Source organism: Rhamphochromis longiceps, linkage group LG4, assembly GCF_057381845.1.
Source record: "Rhamphochromis longiceps isolate RC_006_pf linkage group LG4, R_longiceps_female_GT1.1, whole genome shotgun sequence".
Classification (NCBI taxonomy): Eukaryota; Metazoa; Chordata; class Actinopteri; order Cichliformes; family Cichlidae; genus Rhamphochromis; species Rhamphochromis longiceps.
In genome coordinates, this window is record NC_140560.1 from 33584804 (window position 1) to 33598926 (window position 14123).

General features: G+C 41.4%; 1 protein-coding gene across 1 annotated transcript in view; it reads left to right on the forward strand.

Moving 5' to 3' along the window:
* The window catches only part of lrrc4ba (leucine rich repeat containing 4Ba), a 54481-nt gene that overhangs the window by 22620 nt on the left and 17738 nt on the right, over nucleotides 1-14123 (forward strand). Inside the window, exon 2 of the mRNA XM_085404642.1 lies at nucleotides 13075-13612. Within this exon, the coding sequence (XP_085260768.1) occupies nucleotides 13367-13612 (246 nt within the window). The 5' untranslated portion in view covers nucleotides 13075-13366. The remainder of the gene's footprint in view (nucleotides 1-13074; nucleotides 13613-14123) is intronic.

Here is a 14123-nt window from a genome sequence, read left to right on the forward strand (position 1 = left end):
AATCTGTAGTAGACAGTTCAAGAAAGTAATTATTAATCTACACAATAACTCAACCATATAGCTTTTTGAAGAAACAGTAACAATAAGTTAGAAATAGTTTTATTTACCTGCATTGCTCAAGAACAGTTGCCAGCTTTTGGAGTATTACCAGCTCTGATGGAGTTTGTGCTTTTGTTTGTCTAAAGCAGCAAAAACAGCCTCTTGATTCTTTAGTAGACGAGAAACCATATCCAGCGTTGAATTCTACTTTGTGGAAACATCCTGTATGATTGGTTCTTTCTCTTGCCCCAGTCTTGTTTGCTCCTGGTGTAGTTCCTCCATATTAGCAGGGCTGTCTGTAATGCATCTAATTTTGCTTGCTTCTATCTTCTACCACTGATAGTGGTCTACAGTCCAGAGCAATCCATTTTGCGAGAGAATTTGTAAGTTTGTCCAATGTTGACTTACTAATTTTGGTCCTGAAGCCAGTTATTTGAGCTGCCGAACTGGCACTGCTAGCGCTAACAGTTCCCACAGTTTCTGTGCTCGCTGCAACATGTTTTGCATTTAGATGGTGACGTAAGGTTGAAGTGCTTCGATGGTATGCCAACTCCTTTTTTGCACAGTTTGCACAAAATCACACTTTTATCAAGGCTTCTGTTGGGTAGTCTTTTGAAATTAAACTTGCCTCTGATCAGTCCTAGCAATACGCTTTGTTCTGATTCTTTGTAGCTCTGATGGGTGCATCGGTAAAATCGGTATACCAGGAAGTCGTGCATTGACAAAAGTTCCCCTTTGCTTGGAATGCAAAGTGTGATTAAATGTGTTATTTTTTAACGCACTATTTTTAATTGCAATTAACACATAAATTTGAGAGGTGTATTGGATTTGCTTAAATAACTGTGATATCATTTGTGTTAATAAGGGTGTGTTTTGTACATTATTTATCCTGCCCTTAGGTTCACTAAACTAAACTTTTTGTGCTAAAGAGTTGTCTAGGGTTGCTTCTTTTTTTTTAATAATAATAGATTGCATTTATATAGCGCTTTTCGAGAACCTCAAAGCACTGTACAACTCCACTATTCATTCACTCTCGCATTCACACACTGGTAGAGGCAAGCTACAGTTGTAGCCACAGCTGCCCTGGGGCAGACTGACAGAAGCGAGGCTGCCATATCGCGCCATCGGCCCCTCTGGCCATCACCAGTAGGCGGTAGGTGAAATGTCTTGCCCAAGGACACAACGACCAAGGCTGTCCAAGCTGGGGTTCGAACCGGCAACCTTCCGATTACAAGACAAACTGCCAACTCGTGAGCCACGATTACTGTCAGTCCAACCTGCAGGCAAGGGATTTACTGTTAGTTTCCCTGATTCCTGTCCATACCAGAACCATTTGTGGTATCTGGGCTGTAACGAACCCCACCTAGGGGATCGAAACTGAGGTAAAGTGGGTTTAGACTCAGTATAATGGGTGGACAACAGTGCTAACCATGGGTGTCTCTGTGAATTCTGTCTGAATTCACAGAGACATTTAAATGCCAAAAATTACTTTTTTCCCTGCACTTTGTTATTTTTACCAACTCATCCAAACCTGAGAAATCAGTGAAACTAAGCAAATTTCAAAAACAGCAAATATACCCCCTCCACACCCTTCGACTACAAATTTCCTAGACCTCTTAGTTTTTTGGTTTTTTTTATTAATCAAAATCTGACAGTCTAAGTGAAACTAAGCAGAGGACATACATATAGTCAGGTTATATTTTATAGTTTTGGATCTTTCTTTGATTTCTATCTGTTTCTCTTACACAGTTAGCTACCATGATTCTATTTGGTGATAATTAAAACATGAAATCCCAAATAAGATAAGCGACCCCTATATACTGCCCACTCCTCATTAAGGGGTTAATTAAACAGGAGTACATTATGATTAGCTAGCAAGCCGAGAAATGATTTGAATTTGACTGTAAAGCATAAAGAAGTCCTTTGACATTAATTCCGTTTACCTCATAAGGACTGATAAGATTACATATCTCGGGATGACAATGAATGTACTTCCATGTTTGTCTTTGCAGATGCATATCTCAGCTTCAGCGTGCTTTGGGCTTGTTTCATCTGTGATAATAGGAATTTGCTCTCGAAACCAAATTCTCCACCTTCTCTCCCACTCACAGTCTCCCTTCTCTCCTATTACAACATACCAGCCATTTAATGATATCTGCTATCAAACACGTATTGACTCAATCTAATTCGAATATGTTGCTCCATAAGCTGAAATCATTACATGCAATATCAGGGAGTAAAAACTCAATACAGTATAGAATGGTGGTGTTTTTGCTTGAATGTAGCATAGTGCTGTAATACACCCCTGTCCTTAAGTCCCTGTTGAGGGGATGGGGGATTTATTGACTGGTTTAATTGATTCACCTGTACTAACATCTAACGTCTCTGAATATTTCAATAACCCAGGGGCCTCCTTCCCCTGGGAGCCAGACATGAATCAGGTATAACAGAGACAACACAAAGGGCGTTAGTATGCTATTAGTCACACTCCTTACAGTTTGTGTGTGTGTGTGGGCAAGTGACGTCAGGGCTTCATTCACCAGCAAGGCCAGTGCTCGTCCGGCTTTCTTTCATTGCCAGAGGGTGGGAGGGTAAACACAGTGGATGAGGCCGACAGAAGGAAGGAAGTGGGAGAGCATGGGGCTTCCTCTCTCCCATCCAGCACAATGTAACACAGCAGCATCACCCCCTCAGCGCCCCCACCATTTAAAAACTATTCACAAGTACCTTCTGTCATAGCCCCATATTCCCATACCCAACCCCCCTGCTCCATCATTAAAAAGAGAAAGCCCTGTGCGTGACTCGGCTACTTCTGCGGAATAAAACTCTCTCTCTCAGTCCCGCTCCCCCTTCTTTTTTTTGTTTTCCATTAAATCAGTGCTCCTGTGTCCTGATGCAGAATTCCCCCTTTCATTTTTTTAAAAGCCCCCTGGTCTTTCATCCCAAAGTCAATTTTGCCTGGCAGTTAGTCAAATGCTTTAAATGTGTATAAGTGCCTGTGAAGAGGGTAAGCTTTAAGTGTGATAGACTACCCTGGGACCAAAGCGGGGCTGGGAGTGAAGGAAAAATGAGGCTAGATGAACATGAACAGACTGGGCTAAAAATTAATGCTGGTTGGTAGCAGACTGTGGAAGGTCTGGATGGGATTATAATGGGCTGATTATGGTGAAACTGTCTCTGTGGCGGGATTACCATTTGACATTATGGCTGGCTGCTGAAACAAGTGAAATGTGTTTCCCCGCATTCAGATTTTTAATATTGTAACTCTTTTTTTGTTGTCGTTTTACTTTGGCGGTACGGTTTATATTTAGATTGACCTCTGTATACTCGGATGCTTTTCTGCACGAGTTGCTTTCCTTGGTCGGGATAAACAAGACAATGCAGGCTGAGTGAGAAGTGCCTGCTAAGTGAAAATTTAGTGGTTGTTTTATGTTAACCAGCAGACACTGGGGGTAATCATATTAGCGCTGATTTATCACATCCTAAATTTGTCTGCTTCTTATGAGCTGTGCAGCACAGAGATCACACTTGCGATAGACCAGCACGGCCTCGACCCGCCTAGGCCTGAAGAAACGATCGTCTAGGAAAGTGAAGACCTCGCTCCAGCCTCCTACTTGATTGTATTGCAATCTGTCATATTCCCTTCTAATAAGACGCAGTGAGATGAGACTGATTTGGTTTGGCGCTGTGTGTTCAAATGCAGTTCACTGGAGGGGCCGGCCTCTTTTGGATATCTGAGTCACTTTAAGAAATTATGATTGAGCTGATCTGGTATTTAGACATTTGTCTCCTGGTCAAATCACATCTATATGATGAGAAAACTGCCACGTCTCTCTGGTAGACAGCTGGATGCTGCATGCACTCACTTGTGAAAGACTGGATTTTGACTACTTTACACGCTAATTCACACATTTTTAAATTCAAACAGCTTCAATAAGTGACTTTATATTAATTACAGACAGTAATTTGAAAGCAGTAACTGATTAATCTGCACAGTATGTATTATTTATTGAAAGACAGTTTCATTTAGCTGCTTTTGTTAGTCAGCAGAACCTGGCAGTTGCATTTTAAGACCTCCGAACCTTCCAAATAGTCATAGGCAGCTTGTATTAAATGTTTAGAAATAACAAGAAAGACACTGTGGCATAAGAAGCAGACAGCCCCACAGACTGGAAGGATTTACTGACTCTGCAGCAACAGCTATCTAAACTTTGATGACTACAGTATTGCAGTTTTCCAACATCAGAGTCGCCAACTCTGAACCAATCTGTCAAAAAAAAGAAAGCCAAGCTAATATCAACCCTCCATATAATACTAGTTGGTGAGGCAATTCATTTTAATTCAGTGCAATTGTATTTATGTAGCATCTCCAATAAGGAGCGAGAAAACACCTTCACACACGCCCCTTCTGGTTCTCTACGTATATATGACCCCGACCGGTTCTACTAGCTGTTCGTTCTCATTTTCGTGGCCTATCCGCCCTCCCCTTTTTCTATTCATTCACTTCTCTTTAGCAAATGGGGGCCTGCCTGGCCCGTGAGCCGCTGCTAGTCCCCTCTGAGGCCTTCCCCAAACCGCAGCCTCAATTCACATTCAAGCCATGCCATTATCTACTAGAAATGCTTTCAAACCTAAAACGAGGATGCAGTCCCAGCTAGTGAAATGTCAGTTTTATCCCTAAACAATATTAAACAAACACGAAAAGCAAACAAGATAAAAAAAACAACAACCATCAAACATCCCCGTATGAGGAAGCACTTGGGGACAGTGGGAAGAAAAACCTCCTTTTCAACAGGAAAAAACCTCCATTAAGTTTATAGTATAAGATGGTGCCTTCATTGTGAAGCCTGGCGTGTGGCATTTTGGGCGGTGCCAAGCTAGCGGCTAACCCTAATTAGCATATGTAGCTTGAAAGGTACCTCAGAAAGACACAGAAACCTTCTAATTAATGCAAATATGATATGATAGTATGGTTAGCACTGTTGCCTCACAGCATGAATGGCCTGAGACTTCACCATATGGCTGGGTCCTTTCTGTGAGGCGTTTGCATGTTCTCCCCGTGTTTGTGTGAGTTCTCTCCGGGTGCTCTGGCTTCCTCAGTCCAAAGACATGCAGTTAGTGGGATTAGGTTAATTTATGGTTCAAAATTGCGCCTAAATGTGAATGGAAGTGTGAACGGTTGTCTGTCTGTCTGTGTAGCCCTGTGATAGACTGGCGATCCATCCAGGGTGTACCCCGCCTCTCAGATAAGTGGAAGAGAATGGTTGAAAAAAATAAGACTTGAAAACATTCACACATTTTGGATAGACTGTTGCACAGCAAGCTGGATAATTTGTCAAATAGCAAAACAGCACTGACACCACAAATGCAGTGAGATAGTCGAGATTAGTGACAGAAATTAGCTAAGTTCAAGCCTAGCAGACAGATGGTAGCTGAAGCCCTTAATTAAACATACCTTAAAGCCTTAATACATTGAAAATTGATAATCCTACAGATAACAAGACATGGGAAATTGGAAATAGTGAACACAAATATTTTTTCATACTACGCTCGCAACATGTTTGTTTCTGCTGTAAACAAACATGCTGAGAACATTTTAACATGAGAGTCTGTGAGGACTGAGTCGCTTTTGGAGCTATTGTCAGCTTCTGCTTTGTCTTCATTTTTTAATCTCAAAGGTTGCAGCTTTGGAAACCTAGGAAACAAGCTGAAAAAATGCAATGTGTCGGAGTGCTATTTTGGAATAATAACTTCCACAACTTATTACACTTTAAAGAAAGGATGCGTGAGTTTAAAGAATATTTTAAACCAGATCTTAAGAACATCAAGTTCCAAGAAATATCTTAGTGATTCCCAAACTGTAATCCAGGCCACTGTACTGTTTAAGGTGTCAGCAGTGATGGCCTGCTTTATGATAAACCAATTTAATTATATTTGTTCCTAAATCTTAGCTCATTGTAATTTAAATATGTATTTATTACATTGCAAAAGTATTTAGTCTTGGGTGTTAAACAAAACACTGTTATCAGTCACATTCTCTTTGAAGCTGTATTGTCATGGGAGAAAAGAAGAAACCCAGTGAGTTGACCAGCATGTCTTAAAAACGGAGCTCAAAAGACTCTTCGAAAAGATGAGAGGGGATGATCCTCTGTTGCACAAAGACTTTGCTTTCCCCCCCAGAGACTTCGCCCCCTAGCGATGCCTCGGGGTGCCAAGACTTGTGTCCTTTTGTGAGGGGACATCCACTCTGCCCTGTTGGCAGAAACTAAAAGTTAGAGGAGAAAGAAGGAGTAAATGAGACAAGAGGTGCATTTGGATGTCTACTCTTGCCCTCATCACCCCAGATCACTAACTCAGAGCCAGTTGTTAGCAATTAGACTACAAGCATTTTTCCTGTTTGCAGACAGTCTTGTGTGCTGCAAAATCTACAAATTTTTACTGAAATCATTGTGTTCTGTTGTAGGTTACGAGGGTGATATTGATGTAATTCAGATAGAAGCCAATTTTTCTTACAGTTGTGTTTTTCTCAGGGTGATAAAGCCTATGAACTGAGTTACAGGAGAGCCCTGGACACAAAATAACGACAAAAACGAAACTGCTTTCTGGGGAATCCGGTCAATGAATTCAGTTCAGATTAAAAGATTCAGGCAGTGTAGCTGATCAATATGTGCATTGATTAAAAAAGCTTTGTCATATTCATCATCTCAGACATCTTAGACGGCTAACTGAATTTTAATAAAAGGTAAATTGATTAGATTGATTCATTAAATTGACTGAATCGGCGGCAGCCATGAAGCATACCGTCCCTGAAATGATAACAGCATTGCAGGTTTAAGGTAAATAAATTTGCTCTCTGCAGCTTGGAATAAAATCAGATTCAGGTTATTATTTAAAATTACTTCCTTGCCTCAGAAATTGGGGTGTGTGAGAGCAGATTTTCCACTGTCTTAAAGCCTCACAGGCACAACCCCGTTTGGCAAGATGTCACAGCGATCAGGAAAGGTCATAGCTCTATTCCCACAGCACACAACCAACATGATGAGCTTTCCTCTTTTCTTTTTTTTTCCTCGTGGCTGCATGAGCTGCCATCTTGGTGTGTGCCGAGTCATTATTGATGGGCCTCCATGCTGATGTGCAGACAGGGTTCTGCAGAGAAGGAGTGTGCTCCTGTCTGTCCGACTTGCTGCTTGTTCGACTGTCAGCGCATCTTTCTGGTTGTCTTTCATCCTGTCTCTTTCTTCTTATATCACTTAGAGCAACAGTCCATTATTGGTCAGTATACACTACTAAAGATCACACGTTTCTTGTGGTGAAAAAAGGGGAACGCTTCACTCCCTTTTCTGCTTCTTTCCTCGAGGATTCGATCTGATGGGGGAAAGAACCAGACGGAGATGAAGTGGAGAGTAAAATTATTCAAACTCAATTACCCAAAATTTAGAAGCTGTCACAAGTCTTTATGAAATAAGGTTCACAGGATACATGATTGCAGCGAGGATCAAAAGCATCAAGATGGGGGTCTTTTGACCTTTTCAACTCTGCAGAGCCTCTAGCAAGTCGGGCATTAAAAATTCATAGTGGGCAAGCATAGAGTGTGCAGATGCACACAACTTTACTTTAAATTACTGAGAAATGAAATGTGGGAAATCCTTTAAGTGTAGAATGGTGTCAGGGTTTATTTGATAAAATCAAAGTTTTGTGCGAACAGAATATACCAATAAAATCAAATATATCAGCTCTTTGTAGCTCGGGGGGAATTTAAAGAGAATACTGAAGGAATACCTGTGATGTATTATGACCCAAAAAAGTGAAATTATTTTACCTGACGTTCCAGTGATCCACTTCCATCCATTTCAATATTATGTGAAAATTGAAAATTAAACTGTTAGCTTCTGTCAAATACTCCCTTCATAATAACTGAAAAGATAAAAAACTGAAACAGAAACTAAAACTTGGCATTTTTTAAATAATAAAAACTAGACTGAAATGAGCAAAACCATTCTGGAAGCTGAACTGGAATTTAAAGGAGTGAAAAACTAAATAAAAATAAAAACCATACTGAAAACACAGAGCTATAACTTATGATCATTTTTTTAAACGTCCACCAGAATTATTTGGCAGTTTTGCTAGATTTCTTTCTCCCTTTGCCCGCGTGGGTTTCCTCTGGATTCTCCAGCTTCCTCCCACAGTCCAAAGACATGCATGTTAGATTAATTGGTGATTCAGACTTGGTCCGAAGATATAAATGTGAGCGTGAATGATCGTCTGTCTGTCTGCGTTAGCCCTGTGATGGACACGCATAATGTCCAGGGTGTGCCCGATGTCAGTTAGGATAGGCTCCAGCTGACTGTGACCTCAGCTGGATAAGCAGTTAAGGAAATGGATGGATGGTTAAAGTCCCTAAAACTAGGGTTCAAATCTTAAAACTGCATTAACTGACTGTGCTGAGCAGATGATTTACAGTGGGCATGTTAAAGCATTTTTTAATGTAAGCTGCCCTTTGTGGACAAATAACAAGCTATCAGAGGAGTGACAGCAAACCTAAATAAAGTAAATCTAAAATGTCTCTGAGCTCAGGGGGAGTGGGGAGCTGCATGATAGATTTCTGCAGGTTCTTCATTATGAACAAATAGATTCAAGTTGTCATGTGATCAGCAATGATTTAAAACATGTTAATTGTAGTAGCTTTATTTAGTATTATTCTAAGAACATTTAAAAAATCTTATAAGAAGAAAAAAAAAGATCTGTGTAACTACAGTAATGTGTGCATGTGAGAAGCTGCTTGGGAAAACAGGCTGTATGTGCCTTAAAAATTCCAAAAAGTTGTTTTCTTTGCGTATGAATGCGATTTATGCACCTGTTAATGTGCCACTACATCATCGCTCTCAGGGAAAAACAGCCCTGACCTTTGTTCTTGTGATTTGTGGTTGCTTGACATTTGTGGCGACTCGCTGGACGAAGGAAACTGTATCGACATCGCTGCTACAAACGGTAACCGCGGCCTGCCGTTACCCTACCTCGTGGTTTGTGCAGCGTTGATGTCATTTGCGCTCACGCTTGGTCCATGCCATTTGTATACGTGTGTATAGGGTGCTAATGAGGGAGGACGGGGAGGTGGAGCGGGGTGGATGTGGAATCGGTGGGATACAGCTGGACGGAGTGGGAGACTGTGGTGAATAGGTAACCATGGTAACTCTGTTGGCTAAGATTTGAATGCAGCGAGAGGAATGAGAGAGCAAAAGGAGTGGGGGAGTGGGGGGAGGAAGCTGCAGTGTGTTTGTGTTTGGAAAGAGAAAGAGTGGGGGTTAAGGGTTAATATGCATCATTGTAGCAGGTTAATCTTGCATCAAACTGTGGGGTCAGTGCAGCGTTTACCCCCGCCACTGGACACTACAGTGTGCCACACGGGGGGGGAAGAGGGGGGAGAGGGGTGGAGGTCCAGGAAATATGTAGTAGTAGGGTAGAGGAGGAGAAGGAGAGGGTGGAGGGGAGGTGTGAGGCAGCTGGGAAGGGAGGGGGGATGAATGTGAAAGAGTTTGCAAAGAGGAAGAGAGTGTTCCCACTTTTAGAGAATGAGATGGGAGATAGGAGGAAGAAGATATCAGGGGAGATAGAGAGAGGAAGAGGAGAGTGAAGATAAGGAGGGAGGGTTACAGTTAGAGACTATTGTAACATGTGGAAAGTGACAGCGGTGAGGCAGAATACAATCAACCAGCCTCTAACCAGCTGTCAGCTTCAAGCAGCCTCATTCTCCTCGATGGACCCAACATCTGAGCTAGCATCTTAACCTCAGCCCCAGTCACCCCCGGCTCTCCCCCTTGCGCTCTTTCTTTCTCCCCCCCCTTTTGCACCTTTCCACCCTGCTCTGATGCCGTCTACCTGAAATAGCTCTGGCACTTAAATCTCGCCAAAAGGAGAGGGGAAAAAAAGGTAGCTGGAAATTAAAATACGTAGAAAGGTGAGAGCTGGTCCAGAAATAGCACTGCGAGTTCCTCTTCATCCATCGGCTGATGACGAGCAGCTGCAGACGAGTGGGACTGTTGCTTTCGCTGCCACCGCTGGTGCCCTGTTCTTTCTGACCAGAGACACCGCCGCCACTGCTGCTGATATGATTTGTCATCGTGTCCTTGTGTGTGTTTTAATGTCATTGAACTTGAGCACACGCATTATTGATCAATCTTGGCCCAGCCAGTCCAAGCCTGCCTCTCCTCCCACTCCCCTGGCACTCAGGAGAAACCTCCCGCTCTGTCCCTCCATCTCTTCCTCTACATCTCCACCTGTTTCAAATTCATCCCTCTGTATTGTCTTTTGCCTCCATCTCTCCTTCACTCTGTTTTATATGCGTCTCTGTGTTGTCATTCCCCTCCCTCCATCTCTGTCTGCTTTATATTCATCTCTCTATTGAGCCTTCCTCCCTTCTCTCCTCTCTCTCTCTCTTTCTCCCTCTCTTGGTGAGTGAGAGATGATTAATATTAATGTCTCTTCTTTTCTTCCTCCCTATTTTCCCTCTTCCACTTTTTTATCTTCTCTTTTTTTTAACAACTCATCTCTTTTCTGCTCTTCCCACTATTTATACCTCTCTCTGGGTCTTTATCCCTCATCATCCCTTTCACTCACCCTTCCCTCCATCTGTCTCCGTCTCGATCTCTTTCTTCCTTTCTGTCTCTCTTTCTCCGGCCCTCTCTCTGCAGCTGTTCAGTATTCATCTATTACTGTAGTGTTGATAATTCCCTTCTCTGCCTGCAGCCATACAGTCATCTATCAGATTAATAATCCTCCTCTCCTTCTCATTCTCTGCTCCCCCCAACATCTCCTTTCTTACTGTGCCAAGTGAGGATGCTCAGCGTGTCAAATGAGTTTGCGTGTCAAAGTCCCATCATTACAACTATCATCATTAATATCTAAGATTGCTGGATGCCCTTATTTAAGGTTATTCAGGTTCTAAACAGCTTGCAGGGAGGGATACAGAGGCGCTCTGCATCTCGGACTTGAACGGCCGCATTTTAGTCCCACCTCTGTGTCTGTGCTACTGCAACAAAACAAAAAAAAGCGCTTACTGATTTCAGTTTGTTTTCAAGGTCTGGATAACTTTAATTAAAGGTGGTAAGTGTTCATGTTCAAACATCAATATATCATTGTCGTATTATTTGTTATACCTTGGAATAATTAGTGCTAACAAATGAGACCACAGCAGAGATGACTGGAAGGCTCTATCTCACACTAGTGGTGTTATTAATGCTTCTCAGAATTAAGACCAAATGTCCCAGAAACCCCACCGCTCCCTAGATCTTGTTTTTCATTCTTTCTGACGTCTACCTTTGCAAAATGTTGTGCTTTTTGTCTCTTTTGCTCCTACAAATCACACATTTCCTGTAAAACCCAACATTGTTATTCACTCTGTAGACAGCAGAAATATTGCAGTTGATGCAGAGAATGGTGTATTGTGTATGTTCCACAGCGTTTTAATAATTAGATTATTGTAGTTAATATCACAGCTTTGAGATTTTAAGTGGAAATTCTTCAATCTGACTAACCATGCATACATTCTTGCATATGTAATTCCTTTCTGATATGGAAACTATTTTGTTTACTAATTTGTTCCTTATGTTGGAAGTATTGATATAACTGCAGGTTTAATTGGGTTTAATTTAGATGGATTTTAAATAACTTACTTTTAATAATTCAGGTAATCCCCTGAACAGTCAAAAAAGTCTACAAACCAAAGACTGTATATAAAAGATGGATGGAGATGACCATTTTAGAAAACATGCACCTGTTTTAACTAAAAAAAGAAAGAAATTGAGGCGTCTGAACGTGACTTTACAAACCATTTGTTAATGGCGCTGTGTTTATCTTCAACCTACCAAACTGACAATTTTCCTACCCACTGAAACTACCATTTCTGAAGCAATGTAAAAGCCATAATATACTTCTAAATATACTATCATGTAGTTTATGTTTTGTCCTGTAAATTGTTTGAGGGTCTTTTTCCACTCAACCCAAACTAGTCAGTACATATGGGTGTCCTTCTCTGACCCACATACTGCTAGAGATTTCATCCTGTTAAAAGGGAGTTCTTCTTCACCACCATTGCCACGTCTTTGAGGTTTTCTTTCTTTTTCCTTAAATAAAAATGATTTTGGTTCAACTACTCCTTTTCAGATGTGTAAATACAGGTGAGCTTAGTTTTACACAGTGAAGAGTTCTGACCCATGTCGAGCTGACAACACGTGTGCAGAATTCATATGCATTTCTTCACAAGTGTAACTTTAAGTTGCACAAAATGATCCATGTCATTGTCTTTCAAGGCTTTAATATTTTCAGCGCTGTATTGCATCAAATCAACAAAACTCATTTTCCTGAATTACATTTCAGGCAAGTGACATTTGTCACCCAAACACAGCATTCAACAGTTGTCGTGTTTATTTGGCGACAGATCTTATTCTTTTAAACATGAAACAAGTGTACAAAGATCACTTCTTCTCTGAGTGTTCTTCTAACTAAACTTTTGAGCAGTTGAAATCTGCACAGGAAAACCTCAAAAGCAAAACTGCACCGTTTCCATGCTGTTTCAGTACGATTTTGTGTGACACTGCTTATCTGTTTACAGCGGTTATGCCAATGTTTCAAGAACTAATTTCTTTCTGATTTATTGATTTACAAAATGCAATCCTTTAAAAACCAAAATACCTGATTGTCCCACTTCACATTGTTTGTTTCCGTATCTCCACACCTCCACCTCGTAACATTAATTACAGAATCAGCTTCCATCTGCCCTGTGTGTAAGGATTTGATTTCTGACAAAATGTCTGCTCAGGGATTATGTGGGATTTGATATGAGCAGTGACACAGAAGTTCTAATGCTTCTGAAAGATTTTTTGACAATCCCTCCCATGATAAGCTATATCGTAGCTGCCTACCCATTATTTGTTCTGTTCGTTGTCTATTGGTAAAAACACAAAGTGTAGTCTGTCTACTGTCTTTAATATCTGCTCTCTCTCTTCTTCTCTTTGTCTCTCTCTCTTTTGTTCTTCACAGTAACTCCTGGGTTCTTCTCACTTCACAAAAAGCCTCACTCGAATCCCCCGACAGCACCAGAAAAAAAGGGAATAACATCTGTTTATCTGCATATTTCTATGTTCAAAAAACAAGAGGGAAAAACACAGAGCTCGACAGAGGACACGAAACATCTCAGAGCATGCGGAATTAGAAAGAACAAATTGCCACTGGAGGACCAAAGGGAAAGCAAACCTTTTCTAACAGATCCACCAGTGTGGAGTCACCTCACCTGTACCTTCGGATTAAAGAACAGGGTCATGTCCCAGTTGCCATGCGCATCGCCACGCTGACCTGCCTTCCCGGCCCCTCCCCCTTCCTCTTTCTATTGGCCCAGCTGCTGCTGCGGCTCCTCCTCCCTGGGCCGGAGTTAGTGGGAGCCGCCTCCACCTGCCCCTCCCTCTGCACCTGCTCCAACCAGGCCAGCCGAGTCATCTGCACCAGGCAAAACTTGGAGGAGGTGCCAGAAAGCATATCAGTCAACACGCGATACCTCAACCTGCAGGAGAACTCAATACAGGTAAATAATGGTGGACGGAGGTCAAATCATTTCAGTCTGCATTGCAGAGCTAAGCATGACTAATGTTTTTATTCACTGAGATGATGATGTTAGTGTTGTGAAGTTTTTTTTCCTTTATATTTGTCACACTTACATTTTTCAGATCATTAAACCAATTTTGAAATTAGACAAAGAGTAAATACAAGACGCATTTTTAAAATTATGATTTCATTTACTAAGAGAAAAAACTATTCAACCCCAACTGGGCTTATATGAAAAAGCAATTGCTCCCTAAAATTAATAACTGGTTGTGTCCTTTTGGCAGCAAGAACTGCAGTCAAGTGTTTCTTTCATCATTGTAGAAGAATTTTGACTCGCTCTTCTTTGCAGAATTGTTTCATTTCTGCTACATTGGAGAGTTGTAGAGCATGAAAGGCCTGTTTAAGGTCAAGCCAAAGTATCTCAGTCAGATTTAAGTCCAGACTCTGACTAATCCACTCCAAAAACTACATTTTTATTTTGAGCTATTCAG